The sequence below is a fragment of the Falco peregrinus genome, chromosome 6, assembly GCF_023634155.1.
Source record: "Falco peregrinus isolate bFalPer1 chromosome 6, bFalPer1.pri, whole genome shotgun sequence".
Classification (NCBI taxonomy): Eukaryota; Metazoa; Chordata; class Aves; order Falconiformes; family Falconidae; genus Falco; species Falco peregrinus.
The window spans coordinates 48,637,509-48,660,174 of NC_073726.1; the positions used below are offsets into that span (position 1 = coordinate 48,637,509).

Below are 22,666 nucleotides of genomic sequence, written 5' to 3' on the forward strand. Positions count from 1 at the left end.
TGGGTTTATTTGTTTGCATTATTCGGCATGTGAAGATACTTTGGTTGTTTCTTATATATGTATTAATATCAAAGCCAAAATTAATCTTTGTCAGATCCTGCATGGGAGAACTTTAGAGCTCCCCATCACATAATACAAGTCCCAGCTTCTTGCTTGGCCTCCAAGAGGGCATGTCAAGAGGTCTTTTTCGTTTGTTTTTGCCTGACTCCCCGTGCTGTCTTCTCAGAGCTACTGAACCCGTGGCATTGTTGGCATAGCCATCGGCTCCCAGGCCTGATCTCCACACCCCTCACTCCTGTCAGTGGCGCGGCCCCTCTCATGTAGTGTGGAGAATGCAAGCTGTGTCTCTTCTAACACACAGTGCATTTCTTGCTTCATAACAGTTCAGAAAGATGTACCATCATTTCTCAAATGAGTCTCATTTTCTAGGGGTAAAATGGCCAGTAGCTGCTTTGGCTGCGGTGCTGCCCCCACTTTAGCTGAGCACTGTGTCAGCTGTGAGATTTGCCGTGGTTTGTGCGCATCTTCTGATTTCAGATGGGTGCTTTTCATACTGCTTATATCTGTTCAAATGCTGTATGTTTTGTGCTCTGACGCATTTCCCGACCACTCGGTTGAAATTTCTGATTAAATAGATATTATCAGGTTGAAATTTAGTTAATTACAAAACCAGAGGTAATTGCTTCAAGGATGATGCTTGCATATTTTATTTTTTTCCCTGTTCCCTCCCTCCAATCTACTGTTGAAAAACAACCTGTTCTTTGTTCTGCTGTGGAAAGGCCCCATACAACGAGACAGCTAGAGCTGAATTGTGCACAAAATGTTCTTGAATGAAAGTGTGAGAAAGTGAAGAGAAGGAAATGGTTTTTTCACTCTTTGAAATCTTGTAAAGGGGCCTGAGTCTGGTAAAGCTGAAACTTGGCCATTTACCTTAAAAGTAGAACACTGAAAGACAGGTACTTCTAGCAAGAAATTTCTGTAATTTTTCTGTATATAGAGTGAACCTGCTTTTCCTGCATAGATAGGATTTTGGAGGAGTCCAAGTAATACACACCTGTTTTGTAACTTATTGCACAGAGCTTCGCATCTGGTTGGGTTTGTCTGGTATGTGGTATTTAAGTGGTAGTTGTTTTTTATTTCTTGGCTCATAATTTTTTATGCACATAAACATGGCAAAAGCATGCAAAAAGAAATATCTGCATTTGGATTGAAATTATCCATTAATATGAAAGCCCAAACTATATCAAGATCATTTGTATTCTGTATACATGCATATGCTAAATAATTTTGTTTTCAAAGTGGATATATTATGGCTTTCTGACTCTGAAATAGTTACAAGCCTTAGCTATAGCTGAAGTGTTAGTCACTGTGATTTAGCTCTGCTGGTAATGTTGTGAATATATAGATTAGTAATGTGGTGTGGAGCAGCAATGGTGAAGATGAATCTATGGCTGTACCAAGTATTCACCTTTCCCAACAACACCCATCTCTCTGTCAGTACTTGCACCCATTCACCTGTGTAAAACTGGGAAACACTATTAAAATCAGATCCCTGTTTTCAGTAGAAAACTTTTTTTTTTCCCTAAATTAAGACCATTATATTATTCATTTTTCCAAGGTCTTGTGTACCAGTTCCCATACCCATCCTCACATACCCTGGTGCCTCAGTGCTCTCAATACTTTTCAATACTGCACTTGGGAAGTCCAAAACGTGTCAAAAGCAATTGATTTTATTATTCCAACTACACTATTTTTCTAATATTTGTTTCTTCAGCTTTTCTCAAAATGGCTAGCGGTCACAGCTTCTTTCATTTTCCAGTGATATTTGTAGATACAGAGCATATCTGGAAATTACAGCGCAACTAAAATAGGAATTCAAATAAGCTTAAGTACTTCATTTGGAAACCTTTGTGATTGACTTACTCGTAGGCGGTGATCGGTCTGAGCAACAAGTATTATAGTCACCACTAAAAATTACGATTAAATTTCCTTCTTAAAAACAGTTTCCAAATGAAGTTAAAAAAGTTGCAGGTTTAGAGAGGTTGCTCAGAAGGCACTCTGCTCTGCCCAAGTGTGTGTTACCTTAAGAGACAAAGGCTGTTGCCTCCCCCTCTTAGACAAGGCAGCAAAGACAGACAACCACATCCTTGCTGTGCACTTTGTGTTCTCAACTGGAGCTTGGAGTTACCAAACCTGCTAATTCCTCATTCAGCAGAGACCAGAGCTAGCTTCAGCTGTAGGATTTTTGCTGCCCTGAGCCTGAGCACTGGCTTGCTCCACTGCCTGGGCGTGTACCATCGAGCACGTTCTCTGCAGGTTTTTACTGTCTGCAGAAGCTAACTAACTGCTAAGACAGTGTCTGATCATATAGAGCAAGTCTTTTTTTTTTCCTAACTACAATTTATATTTTTAGCCTTTCTGCCACTGATTTTTTTGACATTTTTCCACATTCAAGTGAGTAGTAGTTCACTGAATTTTACAGTAGATGTTCAGTTGTAGCTTCAGAGAGCTGATGATGTTACATCTTCAATGAATTACATGTAATGATTGAGTTTACCAAAGTTTAGTGTCAGGACAATATGCTTCACTATTTTGTGTAATGAAGAGAATAATACCTGTAGGTGGCAATAGTACTGAAGCTGTAGCCACACACTATTTTGGTTTTTTTTAAAGTAGTAGGCTACCATCAAGTTAATTTTCAAGTTAGCTTTCTGCAGTTCCAATTGAATAAACAGCTTTACTGATGCTGAAGGCCAGGGCAGTGTGGTCCCTAATGTCTGACTGGAAATCTAAGTGCCAGATTCTCCATGCTACCAGCACTGTCTGGCTCAGGCAAATTAATGGGTGGCTTTGGAACTTCTGTTTCAATGTTTGTCTATCTCTCTTTGTTTATTTTCAGCCACTGAGTGCTGGCATGGATTTTTAATGACAGCATTGAGAGAAGTGTGACACTTTAATCATTATTTTAATACACACGATACAAGAAGCTACAATAGTATAGTCACAAATTACAGAATTCTCTCAGTGAACTGGAAAGATAAAAGTTTGTATGTACCCAAAATAAAAAAAAAAACAAACAAAAAACAACACTGTCCAGGGATGAAGCGTAAGTTCTAGCCCATGGTTGCTCTTTCAAGATGAACTCATGGTGCCAATGAGTAGCAGCAATATCTGGACAGTGTAACAGTACCTGTGCAGCTTTGAGGGCAGCTGAGGGAGGAGGTGTGCTGTGAGCTGTCAGGGTTAGCAACTGAGGGGCTTGTGTGCTCTGGGTTTCAGCTACACTCAGGACAGACCTTGGGCATCTTAAACGTGGGCAGCTGTAGCATGGGATTGCAACAGGATACTCTGGGAAGTGTGGCTGGCTCCAGGACTGCTGGACTCCGAGCAGCATGTCAGTGGTTTACACCCCGTTCAGTGTGTTGCCCAATACTTTTGCAATGTGCTTCTTGAGCAGAAACACAGCCGAAGTGTCCTAAGTTGCTAGTTCAGTTGGTCATTGCACTGTGATGCACTGTATTTATCACTGCAGTGGTTGAAGATAAACTAGGATTACAGAAGTATTGCAAACAACCGCACAGGTACAAAGTAATGAACAGTTCTTAATTTACAGTCTATATCAGTATTTCTTCTGCCGCATTATTACTTGGTAAGTTATTTAAATGCCTACTGAAAATTAAGTAAGATCTCACTTTGACACAAATAGTTTGGATTAGATGAGGCAATGCTAACTGAACAGAAAAATCTTAAGTTCTATTTATGGCCCACTATCTGTGATGGCATTTTTATTAAATTCCACACAATGGGGAGGTGACACATCCACTCAAAATTTTAATTGCCACGAGAATAAATATTTGTCCAGAATATTATTTTTGGGGGGAGTGATAATAGTTCAAAATAAAGAACATTTTTGCAGAAATTTAATCATTACCTTCAGCTATGAATGCCCATTGCTCAGAGAAAATTATTGCTGTAATTGTGCTACCATTCTAACTGGCGTTTTAATTAAGAGTCTTCTGATCAGTGTAAAATCAGGGACCTCTTAATGTGCACCTGAATCCACTGACTAAAATGAACAAGCTGGAGAAATAAACTCCATGTAAAATGTCAGAGAGCTGTTTGAAACAATGAAATAGTTGCAAGTGCCAAACATGCACAGTAACATGTGAAATCAAAGCAAAAGAAAGCAAGCCTGTTGTGACTGTGGGAGCAACAGATGAAGTGGTGACTCCATGACCTACTTTGCTGCACTGATTCACTGGCATTTGTCATCCTGGTAGTCCAAACCCAAGATCCACATCTGTTGATATTGCTACCAGGTGCTTGTAAAGGAAAGTCTGTGATGGCAATTTCAAGCATGGCTGTGATTTCTCTTTCTGTGATTCACTGTACCTGACTAGACTTGTTGTCCTAGAAGGTTAGCATGTTGTTCTCCTTAACATATTTTATCCCTCTTTTTTTTTTTAATACTTTTTGCTCTGCAGCTTCAAATAGTCCAGGCCTTTAAGAAAACTTCTATGGTAGCAGAATTCAGCTGTCAAGTAAAATATAGCTAAGACTAAGCTTGCAACTGGTGTGTGTAGGTCTTGTATTTAGTTCAAATTAGGATCAATAACTATCTTGGACCACATGCCTGCTTTCTCGGCAGTCTTAAGAGTTCAGCCTTGTGGAGGAGCAACATTACAGCCTCCAAAGGTTAAGAAAAATGAGCAGCCAACACACATAAGAGGAATTTTCTAAGAGTGGTGGTGGGTGGGAACAGTTTAAAAACCTTTCTGTGAACCAAAGATCAGACACATGTTTCTGTTGTCAGGGCTGGGAACTTAAGGAATAATGACCTCAGCTGACCTTAATTACCTTGTTGCATAATGATCATAAAAAAGGGAGAGGCTTAGAAATAATGGTTTTACTGTCCTTGTGTAAATGCTAGGCAAGGAATTACTGGGTTACATAGAAGTTGAAGCTGACTCTTTTGCATGTATGTGCATGCTTCAAGTCCGTGTTGTGTATTTGTGGGGGTTTTTATGTGATATTTTAAAAAGATCACAAAAGAATTTAAAATCTTGACTTGATTACACAGGTTGTTTAAGTACTGAGGAACCTGGGGGCCACCCGACCCTTGATAATCGTGCTAGGCAACATAGATAAGGGGTTTATAGACCGGCAGTAACGTTCTAAAATACTTTGCACCTTCTCAGTTTTATGACATGGGCAGACCCTACACATAAGCTACAGGGTTCACAGGGGAAAACAAAACATCTGTCAGTGAATCACAGACTTATGTGTTGTGCTGCCATTTTCCAGCTCATCATTGTTCTGTCTTGCAGCAGCCCTCAGAGAGATGGTCTTTGGTGGGCACAGGGCTGGGGAAAAGCACACCTAGAGGTATTGCCTGCAGCTTGCTCCATGATGAATGTCTGTCTCTTGCCCTGCACCAGGTTACCAAAGGGAAGCATCAGGGGATGATGTTACATCTGACAGGGGGATGGTGTAGACCTCTGGGCCTCTTACAGTGGCAGAGCTAACTAGCCTCTGACCCAGCCATCTAGCTCCCATCTCCCCACCTGACACCTCCTCCAAGTATGGTGGTACATGGCTAACAGACCCTGTAACCTGCCCTAGCCCTCTGTTGGCTGCTGTGGGACTTGTGCAGCTGGGGACTTAGCAGGTCAGTGAGAAGTCATGCTTCACATTGCTGCATGTTCCCATGCCGTGTGTGCCGGGTGGTGCTGCCATGTCTCACTGGCTCCTCTCAGCAGGTAGTGTTTTCACCAGGGAACTTGAAGCAAGGATGACGGTGTATTAAAAAGCCAACATGCTTGTTGCTCTGCAAAAATGTAATCATACATCCGTTGCTTGAGTTTTCCCTGTCTTCTCTCTTGTACTTCCCATACTGCTGCTTCCCTCCTGTGCGTTATTCCATGTCTTATTGCTTCCTCCTCCCCATATGTCCAGACGATGGTGGAACACATGGGTTAAAAGTAAGTTTCTTGAATGAGAAGCATGTTTCCAGCAGCAGCAGACAAGGGAAACAAAAATCAATAGAAATGGTTTTCTGGTTCACAGGTTTATTAATGTCTTCAGCTTTAAAGGGATTTGAGATTTTTTTTTGAGGTACATGACCCATCGCAGGCTACACAGACATTTCAAGTTACATAAAAATTTTAAGCAATAACACAGCATTCATGCATGCTCCTGCTCTTGAGGATTTGAAAGGTTACTGCAGATTTCCTTTCCTGTTGCTATGTGTTTTGTTTTCATTCTTGGGAAGCATAGATGAAGGCAAAGGTAGCAGCTGTTTTCGGATGCTGCCCATGAAGCAGGGAAGTTTTGTCAAAAATGTTTTGGGTATCTTCTTCTGTGCTTGTTCCATCCTGCACAAGGGCAGATGTTGAGTACCACATGCTGTCCTATTTTGTCTGTTAGCTTCTTACACAGGATTTGTCTCTGCTTCTTGTGTAAAGGCCTTCTAGTAAATCTTAGCCGCTGAGCCTGTTCCACTGCCCCCATCCCTGTGCCCAATTTGTAAAAAAGCACCTTGAGGAGGGTTACAAACTTGTATATGCCCCAGTAACTTCACATGGCTGTCCCTGGGGTCCTGTACAAGCAGCATAATGTGAAAATATTTGAGAAACATGGCAACAGAAAGATGGAGCTATGACGGTGCACCTCTTTTTCCCTTCTAGATGAATTAGTGCAAAACAGTCCTTGATGGGCATTTATCCAGGGTAACCGGCATTAGTAAATAAGGCCACTGGCAGATTTTAACAGAAAAAACAAACAAACAAACCCAGCTTAAAAATTTACCATATCACCTCATCGGAGACAACAATACCTCCTGGCAGAGGTTTCATCCACCCCACAAGTGAACAGAGCAGGACACACATCTGCATGTCAACGCCTTGAGAACATGGAAGGTGACATCTGCCACCCCAACCCCCTTCTCCTCTGCTCTATTTGGAGGGAAGGATCAGACATGTAACTCAATGGCAAATGAAGCGATGTTGGACTGAAAGACAGTGCTTGCTGTCCTTTTTTTTTTTTTTTTTTTTTTTTTTTTTTTTCCCAGAGCTGCAGCTAAACTGTGTGTACTGCACACTGGCTTTATTTTATTTTTAGGCTTCCAGTGATCAATATACATTGAGAGATAAATGTTGACAAATACAGGCAGAGTGTTTACACTGAGTTTTCTCACCTCAGAGGAAATTTAAAACATGGTACCACTGCATTACAGCATGCCAGCAGATGCAGTAGACTGTTTCAGGCAAGCTTTCCTGTGCCTTGCAGTATCACCTGCACAGCAGATTGCTGAGTTTTGTTGCCATGTTTAGTATCAGATTTAACTTTCTCAGTACCCACGTGCTTTTAACTTCGCCTGAAATCTGGCTGCTGCCACAAAATAACCCCATCTCTGTTGTTATTATAACATTTAATTGGCATGGCCTGGTTGAAACTAACCATCTGTGCTGACAAGAATTTCCCTCAGTACACAGCTAAGGCATCAGCCTTCAGCAGCAGCAGAGACCCAATTAATATCTGTCTTCTTTATGGCTTATTTCAAATTCATATAAGGCATCCATACACTGTCTTCCATCTTCCAGAGAGGCTGACAGAAATGAGATTAGTCGGAAAGTGTCTGAGGGGTGAAATTCATCCTGTGCTGACAGCGCCAAACTGCATGATGATACCCCTGACTATGGGATGGAGCTCAACACAGGCAGAGCTCAAGAACTGTTCTGGGAACAGTGTCATCTCTGATTTGCTTAACTGTATCAGATATATTTGTTTGTGTTACACTAAAGCACAACTGCTATAAACAATTTTGTATATATACATAAATAAAATAAAAAATACTGTTCAGAATGATACTTGAAAGATTCCTGTATGTATCAAGTCTTTCAAGCAAACCACAAAATCAAAGGATGCAGAAAGATCAAGGTTGAATATTAATAAAAGGGTGCAGCAGGAGGCCTTTCAGACTCCCTGTTTAGCAATGCTAGTGCTGTGGCCATATCTGAAAGTTAACTTGGGGTTGTTTTTTTGTTTTGTTAGCACCTCAGCTTGATAGTCTCCAGATCTCTTTTAAGGAAAAACATTAGAAATGAAGTGAAAAGACCAAGTAGATTATCCAGGGAAATTTAAGTTTTAATAAAAGATGCTTGTAACTATAGCCCTGAAGTGATGGATAATTCGGTAAAATATCAGTGTGCCTTTGAAATAACCTCACAGAAAAGCTGTTGGCCATACATAAGTCAATAACTTGTACGTGCATATTTCTAAAATCTTGAAAATAGTTTCCACATTCTCTCTCAGATGCCATGTGATCTGACAGGATCAGCATATTCTTCAAAGCACTTGCATAAATACATCAGTGTCTTTGCAAAACTACATGGAATTTAAGGTCCAAAGAATTAGTCCTGAGTATCCATTGCAGCAGATCTCAGCTACGTGGTAAATTCTGCCACAGCTGCTCCAGAGACTGATGCTGACTGGTACTGACAGTATGATCTACAAGGTCTAACTAAATGGTGATATTTCATGTGTAGGAATCCCCATTTGTCTAAGCAGCAGCACTATATGCTGATAAAATCCTTGATGATCAAAATCAGTTTAATTACTATCATTAGATTTTAATCAGGAAGGTGACATACATACAGATACCTGGAGACATATTTCTGAAATTTCTTATGGGAACAAACTCTCATCACGTATATGGCTTTTTAGATAGCTATTCTTCCCTCATTCAGTTAAATCCTAGTAAATGGAATTAGGAAAAGGCAGCTAGAACAAATTATATATTTCTTCCCTCTTCCTGAGACACAGTCCTGGTGGAAGTGCTCCTGCTAGCTTGCAGCCCACCTATTAATATGGAAACACTGCAGGTGCTCGGTATTAAAACTGCAAGTTTTCATACAGCTTCTCATGATTTTGATTCAAGAAATGATGATATTGCATGCTTTCTTATGTGTGTATATATATGTATCTACAAATATGTGTACTTATGTATATAAATTCTAGCTTAAAATAGCTAGACACACAATTAAGTCTGACTGAGGGCTCCATATCCAACACTCAAAGATATCCAAATGCCACAGAATTTGTGATGAAAAGTATTTCAAATTTACTAGTTGCTGAAACCAAGATTTTATTGTGCATCTGCAGCAGTGCTGTAGTAAACTACAGACACTGATGCTGTGCCCGTATTTGAATGGTTCTGCAGAACGTGATAACTTGCTCATTCCAGTTACAGGACTGATTTTTTTCCTGCTTTAATGGCTGTCCACAATTAATTGAACTAAAACCCATTGGCAGTAACAGAAGTGATTTGGGAGTGCCCTTAGATTTTTGGTAATGTTTCACAGAAGTCAAAAGGTTCGTTGCAATTTCACGCCATCTTAAAAATCTGTTGCAAGAATTACTAAAAATCAGCTCAGAACCGCCCCCCTCCCCCAGTCAACCTGTAACATGCAGGACAAGTCCACTTACTTCTTCTTGGGGTAAAAATGTACCAGGTCTGTCACATCCTTTCTAAAAGAAACTGTTAACTCTCTTCCTACTGCCCTGTATTGCTATTTACTGTCCATCCAACACAGTGCCCAGCTGACAACTGCTCAGGCTTTTGGCAGACTGAAGTCAAGAAGGTACGGTGTGGGTGTTCCCCCTACACGCCATGCAGTGCCACATGGAAACTGCTCGCTCTGCCTATAAAACGCTGTAAGCACTGGGGAGACTTTAATTAATAATGTGTGTTTATACATACGCATGTCTGTAGAACACCTAATGAACAAAGAGAAGGTAGCTTGAGCAGTTTATATTCAAAATTTTCTGTCTAGTGTTTTTCTTATTTCTGAGATTACAGGGCGTTATGAAGACATGTTGAAAATAGTAGGGATTCATTTGCTGGAACAGTCATTCACAGCTGCTGAGGAATACTGGAAAACTAGGGGAGGGGGAAATGCTCCTGCGCCTGTGTTTGATGATGCATGTTTTTATGTGCATAAATCTAGAAATTACAAAAGGAAACAAGAGGGTTGTGTCAAGAACTTCTAGGGGAATCGAATCAAAAAGAGGTTTGTTGCAATGCAAACAAGTTGCAGGGAGTTTAGCTCTGTGCATGCGAAGAGGAGGTAAAGAACTGTCCACAGACAGAAAACACACCCTGTGGGGGGAGAACCTGCCGACTGGGAGCTGTTCATCTCTTCTCATTCAAAATTGCTGTATGATTTTGATATACGGGATGAAGGTGTCTTGCTGAGAGCAGTTACTACATCTGTTTGTTTCTATTTTCATCTGAAGAAGAGGATTCACTTTAAGCTGTTTAAATGCTTAGGGACTTTGTTTAACTTTTACATGTTTATTCTGCTGCCTGTGTCCATTCACTACAGAGGAATGCAAAACTTCCCTGCTGATTTAGTTGAGTTTATCTACTTCTTTTCTGCATCAGTGAAGCTGAGTTGTGTACAGATGTGCCCTTCTTACTATTGGATGCCTTAGAAAAATAAATACGTTATGGTTTTGGGGGCTGACCAGATAAAATCCCGATAACTAAAGGAAATTTCATTATCAGTAGGCAGGGGAAAGTTTATACAGATTTAGTGAAGCATCCCCTGGGGATGACACATTCTTAGAGAAGACAAGAGCATATTCCTGCTGGGTCACTTATTTTAGTTATACAGAATGATTTTTTTTCACTTTTCTAGCAAACCAGATAATTGTTTGTGTACCTCAGATGCTTTATCTCCACAGATGTTCTAATGCCACATTTGCATTATCCTTGGTCCTTCAGGCAGTGCTGTTAGTTTCATCTTTCCCTCATCATAATTTCAGCAGCTGGTATTATGACACTCAGATATAACTGCTGATTTCAGCTTTAGCACGAGATTCACTCTGAAGCTTCCTGCTGGGTTTTTGCTTGGAAGATGCTGTATGTTATTTTTCCAAGGCCTGACTGAATCATACTATTATTGAAGATCTGTTAGAAAATGAGAAAATGGTTCATTTTAAAGGCTTAATAGTTCATTTTGGGGTGTCCATACTTTTACAAATTTCCATAAATGTTAGATTCCTTAATATTTGACTGCATCCTCATTCCATATCTTTTACAAGGATAATGAGCCTTTATAAAAATCCACAGCGTATTGATGTTAAAAGCCTTTGAATACAAACTTACCCAACAAGCTATGACACCATTAAACCCTTGGCAACTAAGAATGTGGTCACACGATCAACTTTAGTCCTTACTTCTGACCTCTGCTAGGTTCTGCCTTCTGTCCTGAGGCATGATTCCCTGACCATTTTCCAGAGTCAACACCGAGGCTTGAGGAGCTGTGCAGCCAGTCGGATGTGGGAGCTAATAAAACTCATACCTATGTATTTTTGCAATCTAATAATGTATTTTGTTTTGACAGAGGTAGTTTTCACCTGGATCAAGTCTCTGAGCAGCTCATAACTTCTGCATCCATATTACAACCCAGCCTCAAGGATAAGATACTAGACCAAACACAGGCAGTAAAGGTACATCTCTCTGCCCTGATAATGCATATATAGATGTAGCATTACAGGCTATCAGCCATCAGTTTTACATAGGAAGCAGTGACATCCAAGCGGTCAGTGTTTTTTGTTGCAGTTTACATGCATTGTAGAAATACTCTTCTGCCTTTGTTACTTACCTGTGAGCAGCTCACATGGCTTGCTTCCAGGCTGATACCAGTAACTGGCCGTGTCTCTTTATGGCCTTTGGTATCTTCCCATGCCAGTAGTTTCAAGGCTGCTGATGTCACCTGGTGGCTGTGCTGTCGGGGAGGCCCCACCTGTAGCTGGAATTGTTCTTCATCTGCACAACGGGCACATATAAATAGTGCCCTTTGGCAGCTGCTTGCTATTACTCTCTGTGCAGTTACAGCAGAGCTACAGGTATGTGACCAGAGCAGTTTGGCTTACCAGCCAAGGCAGAACTGTGCCTTTCAGTTTAGGCAAATCCTCAAACCATGCCTAGAATTTCAGCGTGCAAAACAGAGCTGTTGGAAAATGGTAAGTTATTTTCTTGAAAACTTGTGGCAGAAATGAAAAATAAGTGAAATGAAAAATGAAAGTGAAAATAGAATGTTTTTCCTGTTAATTTTTCAGACAGTGAAAGGTTTGTGATATGTTGTCTTAAAAGAAAATGTATCTTTTAGAAAAAGGACAACCTTTCATTGAAAGAAATAGAATCATTTAGGTTGGAAAAGACTTCTAAGATCATCAAGTCCAACCGTTAACCTAGCACTGCCAAGTCCACCACTAAACCATGTCCCAAAGTGCTACTTCTACACGTCTTTTAAATGCCTCCAGGGAAGGTGACTCAACAACTTCCCTGGGCAGCCGTTTCCAATGCTTGCCCACCCTTTTAGTGAAGAAATTTTTATTAATATCCCATCTAATCTCTGCTGGTGCAACTTGAGGCTGTTCTTGTCCTATTGCTTGTGATCTGGGAGAAGAGAGCTACCTTCACCTCATTACAATCTCCTTTCAGGTAGTTATAGAGAGCAATAACATCCCGCCTGAGCCTGCTTTTCAGTTTTGGTGAGTGTTAATGGAGAATAGCTCCATTATTTTGTAATTGTACCAGACCAGTGCATTTGAGATACTGAAAATCATTAGAATTGGTGTCAGAGTGAGTTTCAAGGCAGGCACCTTCCTTTCATGTCCTATGTTTTTGCAATACCACTTGTTTCTGAAGGTTTTTCTTGATTTGTGTAACACAGCTTCTCCTCAGCTGTGTTACTTTGTCCTGAGCCCCAGAACTATAATCGCTTATGATATGCCATGTTGCTATTAGAGTTTTTATGTTGCTTTGAGAGTTTATATATTCCTTCAATGCTTTCTACTGAGACTCATAATTACAACCATTTCAAAACCTATGTGTAATAATTAATCTTTATTAGTAGAATAGGAAAGCTGGAACATTCAATTTCTCCCCTTATAATACTTTAAATAAAATTGTTTATAAGGCTGTGTATGTAAGATACACACACAAACATAAATAAATGTAAGGGAACATTGTAAAAGAACAGTTTCACTAGCAAGCCTATAATTATTACAGGTTTTTTCTCTGTTTTGGTTTGTAAGTGTGTGCCTGTGAGATTTTTGTTGGTAATGTCATGCCTTTATATTGGGCTTGAAAAATCTGTCTGACATCTGTAAAATTGCTGGCCTGAGGTGGTTACATAAAAGTGGGGAGTTGCTTGTAGCTCGAGCAGAGGCAATTACTTGTCAACCTCCCAGATCAGACCAACCCAAACTCTGCTGCCAAAACTGGTGAGTTTTAGGCAGGAAGAGGGACAGCTTCATATTTCAGTGGCACGTGAGGCTAACTGGTGATGGGTAGGACAGAGTACAGAGGGGGCACTGGAAGGGCAGAGAGGTTTCATTTTCTTTCAGCCACAGAACTGTCTGGCTGCTGCAGGGTGTCTTCGGCTCTCCTGTCAGGTGTCTGTGGACACTGAGGTTCTCTATGCTTCTGTTGCCTTAAGATTGGTTTACACATAAATGCTTTAGCAACATAGCTGTATTGCTTAAGAAGATAAAGAAATCCTACCCTTCATGGATGTAACTTTAGTAAGAAAAGCTCAGTTACAATTATTCTGGGAGAAAAGGTATTAATTTTGTTCCAGAAAATTATATTCCTGTATAACAGAATAGGAATTTTTAATGGCAGATGTTTTATCTCCCCTGATCCATTTTCTAGTGATTGCATGCTGTAACATTTTCCATTAATGGAAGTTCAGGGGGAAACAAAATGCTAGAACTCAACTTTGTGTTGCTACAGTTTCCAAAACATTGCAAAATAGGCTGCTGCTTATATGTTCCTGCTAAAACTCAGGTCCCAGGGGATAAGAAAACTGTACTGTAAGATATCTCATACGTTACACTAGTTGTACAAGAACAAAGCAGAACACTTGAATCTTTCAAAAATTGTCCCCAAATTTTTTTAACAAATAATAGTTTATGAAATTATGATTTTAAAAGTCCTAAAAGGATGAGTATGAGTATATGTTAAACAATTAGATTTTTTCTGCTTAGAATCTGTGTTCTCTCACAGACTACAATGAAGCATCTGACAACACCAGGACAGTTAAAAATAGGAATCATGTTATATCTTATGTCTTGCCTCCATGGGCAACTAGTCACATATCTAAACTCACTAAACCTAAATTCCAATCTAAATCATGATTCCAGTATTAGTAATTGTATAGTTCTGATGCAGGAATGTATGCATACAGGTGCTGCAGTTTGATATTTTGAAGAATGAATACTTACATGCAGGCAGTTACGAAGCTCTGCTCCTATATTTGGGACATGAGTAGTGAGTGAATTTCTGTGGAATATACAGAAATATGTAATAAAGGCCTTGCATATTGAAGCAGTTGGCAAAACTTTAATCGAGGGACCTGGATTTTTTCCATAAAAAGCATTGTAAAATGAAAATAAAATGAATGTAATACCTGTTAGCAACACAACCAAGAAGCAAATAACAGCAAATGCTTTATTCAGTGAAAACTATCCTGTAGCATTATATAGTAATACATAGTAATAACCCAGAACCAACTCCTTGATAAATTACTATATTTAGGTGATTAAAGGGATTACGTTGCTGGATACTTATAAATGATGGTTGATACAAATTTACTTAGTGTAATGCAAATATCTATGCTATTCTGTGGGGTTTTTTTGTTTGCATTTTGCTGCCTTTAAAATATTTGTTGTAAAAATCAGGCACTTGGAAAATTTATGCTAATTAAATATAGTGGCACATAGTGGCATTTGGACTTTTCTGCTTAGTTGATGTTGATCTTTTGAGTCCCTGTCACCCAAATCAGAGCTAAATGTCATATGTTTAGGTCTGGCAGACAGAAAAGTAAACTGGAAGGAGCTTTCTGGTTTTATTATGCTAATCTTAAATGGGCTCTTAACCGTATTTATCTAATGGCTTTTATTATTACCTGGTTAACCCACCAGGTAATTGACTTAACACATTCCCTGTTCACCTGGTTTTAAAGGAAAGCTTTCATATTACATTGAATTAGAATTAGCAAAACCACAGTTAGATGAGTTATAGGTGGTCAGTTTTGATAGTGATGAGGGAACTTGAGTTTCATGTCCCTGTAACTTGCATGTCTGTAGATAGAGTCACTACACTGAAACCCAAAGAGCTGCATTGTAACAACGCTCACCAGGAAGTAGTGTATACTTACTTGTGCAATCATGAATATTTCTGTCCTCTCATAACCCATCTGTGTTTTCTGGTTGACTGGCAAAGAAGTCCTAACCCTGCATTTGACATTGTCTCTTAATATGGAAATAATTGATGTCACGTGTTTACCATGACATAACTTCTGCAGACCCACAGCCATGCAATGCACTTCATAGATAAAATTGACGGGTTCCTATCCAGCACGATCTACAATCTCCGTGTGCAGCCATCAGCCACAAACTGAGCCGAGATGTCTGTGAAGCTACGGCCATAAAGCAGTGGGGAGAAGGCTGTGGTGTATTGACTTACAGAGCATCTAGGAGCTCAGATGTCAGCTACCTGGCTACATGCCACTTCAGGGAGGCTCTGTGCAGTGGGTAGAGGTCACACATCCCGAGACCAATTCTTGTGCTTATGGGCTATGTCTAGTTTGAGGTTTTGGCTTCTTTGTTTTAATTTGGAATAATTTGGGATAAAAGGTTACACTGATATAACCACCAGGATATGCAGTAATAGGAGATTCAGGCTGGCTGCCTTCTGGCTGCAGTCTGAACAGTTTAGATGCAAGTTCACATTTGTGTTTTGGAATGGGGTACACCTTTATGTGCCAACAGGCTGCAGCTGTTGGTCCAGCATACCTCATGGCAATATTGAAATGGCTGATTCGGGGCAGCCAGGCTGCATACACTTATTTCCAGAAGGGCCCCAAATCACGTATTATGGGGCAGAAGAAAATTTGTAAGCTTATGAGCAGCAACTGTTAACATTGCCCGAGGGAGAATTCTGCACAGCCTTTGAAACGTGGGTCATCTTTAATGTAAATAGCTGGGCTCCAGGCAAGTTCTTGGACATACAGAACAGGTGGCAATCAAGTCTGCTAAAAAGGTGGCTTTTATTCATAGCATTTAAAATGCAAAACATCGCCACAGTCCTGTAAGTACTGTTTGCACTAATGCTGTCACTCAGCAGGTGCAATGAGGAATTATGTAGCAGAAATTTCCTAGGCTGAGCAAGAATAAGGAAGGGGCTTGAAATTGCCTGTCATCACACAGCAAGAAACACAGGATAGTAGGCAGGGGAAGGGAAGAGGGAGAACTGCTGTTACCCTCAACTGTAATTTTTCATTTGCTTCTCTATCCTTCACCCCCTATCAATGCATAAGACATGATGACAGTCTTAGTTTTGCAGTTTTTTCCTGTGTTGAAAACGGGTATTCACAGAGTGTCCATGGCTTTTATATCCTGAAAGCACATAAAACATTTCTCCATGAGGAGAGAATCAGGGGAGGAGAGGAATCAATTTAAAATTTCAGTTCGGATGTTTATCAGTATCTTCTGAATGAACGTCACAGCTTGGCAATGCAATCTGCATGTCTCTGTGTGTGTGATCCCTTGGTAGTTTGTTCTGGGTACAGACAAGTGAAGTATCTCCTTTCCTATGAGCTTGGAAGGCTCATGCTTTGGCAGATAAACTGAGAACCGTGACAGTGCACTCAGGGATAACTGCAAGACCGATGTCACTCAGCACTGTTCCATTTGCCATCAGACTTAGAAATGGCACTGACAGTCTGTAATCATGCAGACCTTTTCCCTGGAGACTGGTTGCTACAAGCTTTTGGAAAAAGATTTGGAGGGCATGTCAAAAAGTCTTTCATGAGAAGCAGCAGTATCCTGTTTAGAGTACACATGTTACCATTGTAGAAAAAAGGACCTTCGCCTTCTTCCTGATTGTACCTTTGCCAATATACTCTTGACACTGTATGTTTAATTTCTCCCAAACATCAGAACACAAGATTTAATAATAGCATTTTTAATTGTGGAGAGCTCAAGGTTCTCCGCAGAAGAAAGGTGTGCTGTGCTTCTCCTTTTACAAATGTGCTAGTGGAAGTCCAAAGTAGTAAAGTAAATTGCCAAGATCCGGATTCATGATAAATCTGGAAAAAGAATGGGGCCAAACCTCAGACCAGCCTCCTAACAACAGAATTTCCACGCCTTCCATCTCCATACAGGTTTTCTTTCTTGTGATGCTTCCCAGTATGTGTATACAACCTCATCTCTGGGATTACATTGTGTGAGAGTTGGGTTTTTGCTAAGTAATCCCACTGTTGCCACTGCCAATTCTTCTCCCTCCCTCCACGGCCTATGCGTAAGTGAGTATAGATAATTCATGGCTTACAGGTGGGACCTGCTGTGCAGGGTCATGCAGCAGGAAATGGATGGCAAAGATGCAGCTTTCGCAGGGAAGAGTGAGACAGGAGTTGTCTGTAGAAAGCCCAGGCTCCCCCTGACAGGCTTGCTTTGGGAAATGCCTCTGCTGCCCCGACACCGATTTGATTTTCCTAACACAGGGCAATGCAGGCAAAGCCAGTATTGATGTCTGCCCCTCTGAAAGCTGAACGCAGTGGTGTACAGTGATCTTAAAGTCTAACCAGACCTTCCATTCCTAATTGGCATTACTTTTTAAAAGGTCACTTTAAGAAGGCAGGCAAAAAAATGTAAATAACAGGAGTTAAGTATGTTGAAGGAGCCAGTATGTTGAAGTGAGGGAAAGCACTGGAGAAGGATGTGCCTGTAAGGACTCTGGGCAGTCAGTGAGGGATTTTGAGGTATGTGAACTTTAAAATTGACACAATGGATGTCTGGGATGATTTAATGCTTTTATCATTAATTTAAACCATAGAAATGAGTTTTTAAAAATACTTTGTGAGAAGAACAAAGGATAAGACAATTCATCTATGGGCTACCACTTCTATCTGTGGCACTGCCTCATGCTCCTGCCAGTATCTGGAAGGATTTGCTTTAGTGGGTTGAAAGTTCAACTGAGAGCAGGTGCAGTGTGTGGGAAGAGCATTTATCTAAACTCTGTGGGCTTTTGAAAATAACAGTGAGAGAAGTACCTGGTGAGGCTGTCAGAAGTGCTGTGCAGTATTCTGCAACGTCTGGGGAGTCATGTTTCTGTTTTGGAGTGGGAAAGGAGCTCTGTACAAACCAGCTGTGTGTGCAAGAGAAGGGTGAGTTGTCCTTGCTCAGCCAAGCAAAATGAAATGTATTCCACAAACACACCATAGGATAACAGTCCTGCTCCTGCTACAGGCCAGGAAGGACCTAGCAGCACATGTGTGAGGGGGGGAAAGTTAAAGGGGAAAAGAGCAGCCTTTGGCCAGAGAATTGCATGGCACCATAGTTTGGTACACACTAAATCTGCAGTCTTAAGATGCAGATGATTTAGCTCCAGCATATGAAAAGAACCATTTATTGAGATATCTGCAAAGTGCAGCACCTGCAGAGACTGCTGAGATGGCAACAGCTCCTAATTCAGCTTGCATGGAAGGGCTCTCCTGATCTGTGGGACCAGTGCCTCTACCCAGGCAGCTATTTCTCCTTCACCATAACTTGCTGCTGTGTGCAGCAGTTGCTCCTAGTTGTCCAGCCCGCTGCCCTGTGGTTACAGCTCCTCTGGGAACCACCATGCCAGGACTTTTGCTGCGGGTGCAGGATGCTGTTGCCAGTACGTGTGTCACCACTGAGAGCAGCACCCAAGCAAGCGGATCCACAGGCTTAATTGGAAGGTGTAACTGATGCAACGCCAAGGTCTTGTCAGACTAACTGTATTATCCTCTCTTCTTAGAAGCTACATTAGGAGAGAGTGCTTCCTTTGTAAATATATTGGTACATATGTTAATACTACTGAGCCCAACCACACACGATATAACTCTAAATACATATTGCACATCCCTGCCTCTTTTCATCTTGAAGAGAAGTTTCATCATTTTGCAGCTAGTCTGCTTGTATGATTTAAATAAAACTCTTAAACTTTTGAATAAACAATGATTTACAATAAACCATGTTTTACTAAAAAGCCAAGCAGCTGAAGCCTTTTATGTGCCCTTTTTCCAACTACTTACCCCCTCTGTGCTTTGATTGACTATGTCTGGCAAGGCTTAAAAAACTCCTGAAAGTTTCTGAGGAATTAGGGATGTTTCATCTGAGGTGCTGGAAACTGCACAGTCCCCTTTGGAAATGCACAATTATGACTTCAGTCAAAACCCCAAACCCACAACATTTGCCTATTTAATTTCTTGATGACCTTTACCTCTAGAGTTCCCCACCCTCTGGTACATTTTGAGTCATGAATTAACTTTCATGCCTGAGCTGAAGGATTGAAGAAATCCAGTTCCCGTTTTAAAGCTTTTTCCCAGCAGCCTTCCAACTTCAGCTGTCTTGTTCAGCTGTGTAAGAAGTATAGGAAGGATGGCAAGTCATCGCCTGTGTGCAGTTATCCTGTGTTAGTTTGGTTACTTTGAATACTGCGTTGGGCAAATAATGCTTCCTTTAGTAAACCCACTCACTAATTCATTTGGGATAGCTTTGTAAAAACTGATGTCAGAGTTGAAGAAGAAACTCCTGTCAAGAAGTTGCGGTCTAGGATTTATTTTTACTTTGGTATTTCAGGTCTTTCACCAAGGAGGCCCTTATATCAGATCATTAACCTGTGATAGTAGTGTTGTCTCAGAGCATAAGATTACAATAAAAAATGTAAATGGTGGCAGGGAAACATTTTTTATGTGCTGTGTGCCCCCCCTAGGATAGTTAGCTATGTTGATTTATTTATGTTTTTATATGCACATGCCTTGAGACTGTTGCTGTCTCCAGCTAGGGAAAAGCAGTGTGACTCATGCATGAACATCTTAACAACTGTACCTAAAAGGTGAAGTCCTGCTGCGGTTGCAAGGCTGTAATTCTGAAGGAACTCCAGATTTACTTTATGTAACGAGGTAGAAGTGGTAACTTAGCTGTTCTGTTTATTCCATAAGAGAAAGAAGTACATTTCCTGTACAACTTGATGAGTGATTATAAAAACAGTATTCTACTTGCACTTTTCAGCAGTTTAAAATATAAGTGTTGCTGATTTAAATGCATTCATCAGCATAGATATTCTGAAGACAAATGGAAAAAAGAGTCAGAAACCCTGCTCAGCATTTAGGAATTTAATTACATTGGCATACGCATGCCCAGGAAGACAAGTTTGCTTTGGGTGTTCACAAGTAAGGTTTGCAGCTTCCCTGTGCTAGGGTGCCAAAGGATTTATCTGATCTGTGTGATGTGCAGAAATGGGGACTGGATTGGCTGCTGTACACCACTGGCCACTTTGGAAAATGCAGACCCTTGGTTATTTAGTTGGTTTGACAGAGTTTTTATAACATGTTTATTGTGGTGAACCTCTAGGTATGGAGGATTTTCCAGCAGCCCCACTCACCTGTGTCCTGGCTGCCTTATGCTACCGCAAACAGCCAAAACCTTACAGCTGAGTCTGTGCCAAAATGACAATACACTTACGGTTTCTTCCTGTCTCTCCCCTTTGTACTTCTGAACCTTCAGGATGTGCTAGGTTTTGTGAGGTTTTGCTATAGCTGCTGGTTCTAACTTTCTTTTAAAAGAAGTGGAGATGGCCACTCGATGGTAACGTCCTCCGAGAGCTGGAGCTTTAGCGAAAAGCCTGAACTAAAGCAGTGGCTGTCTGCAGGAGGAATGGGGCTGTTACTCCTCCATACCTCTGGGAAGATCGTCGTTGTCCCAGCTCCTGCTGCCCCCCGCCCAACAAGTGCCGGCCTTCAAAATTAAAAAAAAAAAAAAAAAAAAAAGGCAAAAAACCCCGCGGTTTATGGCTCCCTCCCCCTGGCTGAAGCTCGCTCCCACCCTCGCCTCCCTTCAGGCGTCTTCCCTATTTCGCAGAGAGCGGGAAATAGGGAAATACCACAGCCCCGACCCCCCCCCACCCCCGACCGTGAGGCGCCACCACGCGCGGCGGCAGCGGGCGCGCTGAGGGGTTAATGCGGGTGCGGCGGCCGAGGAGAAGCGGGCGGGGGGCCGCCCGGTGCCGGAGGAGGGCACACCCGGTGCGGGCGGGGGGCCGCCCGGTGCCGGAGGAGGGCACACCCCGTGCGGGCGGGGGGCCGCCCGGTGCCGGAGGAGGGCACACCCGCGGGGCACACCGGCGGGGCGTGCCCTCCCGCACGGCGGCGGCCGCGGCGGGCCCCTCAGTGCTGCGGCCGCTGCGCTGGTGGCTGGGCCGGTGGCTGGGCGGCCGCTGGCGGGGCTGCCTGCGCGCGGGCTTTTGGCGGGCGGCGCTGAGGGGAGGCGGCAGTGGCGGCGGGGCAGCATGCCGGGCAGCGACACGGCGCTGGCCGTGGACAGGACGTACTCGGATCCGGAGCGGCACCGGCGCCGCAAGACGCGGGTAAGGCGTGTGGGGGTGCGGAGGGGGCTGTGAGGCCACCCTTGGAAGCCGACGGGCCGGGACGGCAGGGCTGCCCGGTGGGCCTGGGTGCCGAGCTGTGAGGGGCAGCCACCGACCTGCTGCCTGTTCCCAAGAGGGCTCGGCGTTTGCTAGGTTGTCGGTCCGAAGGGAAGTTTTTTTTATCTGTGGTTTCGTATTCCGACTCTAAATACTCTTTGAGATAGGAAAATGAAATCAACCCGGTTGTTGACATAACAGAAACTGATGTTCGAGATATATCCACAATAGAAACTAGCTGGAGGTGAGAGTAACAGAGAATTTACCGAAGTCAACAGCGCTGATGATTTAATAAAGTGACTCTGTGTCTAGATCACGCTGGTGAATACATGGTTTTGGTCTTGTTTCTCAAGGTGTGTCTAATGAACTGTGAATCAGGTGATTGTATCTAGCAGCAGAGAATCATTGTGGTTCCCTTCCTGAAGTTAACCTGCAACACGGCTGTGGCAGGGATGGAGATTTGCAGAAAAGGTCTATCTGCGTGTGCTAGGGATAAAGTAAGAATATACTGTGTATCCATGGCGTCTGGCTTTGTTGGGGTAGTTTCTCTTACGGTCTCCTAGCAAGTTCATCTTTATCTTACTGTTTTGATGATTTGTTCATACAATATATGATAAACATGTATAGGCAATACTTGTGATCCTTTCATGTATTTAGTAGCCTTTGTGGTGGATGTCCTGCTGATGAAGGCAGTTGGCTCTCTAGTTAATGCACAGATTTCAAATTCTTACCTAAATGCTCAGCTCAAACAGGTGTCAAACAAATGGCTCTTCCTTCCCATGCGCTGCAGGAAGATATGAAGGAAAGAGAGGTTGCTCTAGCTGACTTGGGATATCAGCAGAAATTCTGTTTTCTATTCTGAGATCCTGCATCTGTCAGTAAATGAGCTTTACAGTTTGAAGTGTAGGGATTAGCTTCTTGTGCAAGAAGACTGATTTTGGTGTTTTTGATGGGTGAGGGTTCTTGGGGTGTTTTCCTTTTTGTTTTGTTTGGGTTTTTTTTCTTTTCTTGTACTGCACGTTAGTAGTATTTTCCATCCAGCCCCATTAATAGACAGTGCTGGAAGGGAGATGCTGTGCTTCAGATTGTTGTTGCATAATGAAATGTTTTAAAAATGGTAACCCTGTACACTGTAGCTTT

At 41.9% G+C, this 22,666-nt stretch overlaps 1 protein-coding gene across 7 annotated transcripts in view; it reads left to right on the forward strand.

The window, feature by feature from the left end:
- Nucleotides 1-22,666, forward strand: part of TMCC3 (transmembrane and coiled-coil domain family 3) — a 145,331-nt gene that overhangs the window by 72,956 nt on the left and 49,709 nt on the right. The window contains exon 1 of one of the 7 annotated variants that reach the window (XM_005242662.3): nt 21,180-21,469. The exons of the other annotated variants lie outside the window; for them this stretch is intronic. Within the exon in view, the coding sequence (XP_005242719.2) occupies nt 21,392-21,469 (78 nt within the window). The 5' untranslated portion in view covers nt 21,180-21,391. Of the gene's footprint in view, nt 1-21,179; nt 21,470-22,666 lie in introns of those variants that run through there. 7 annotated transcript variants of the gene reach the window in all.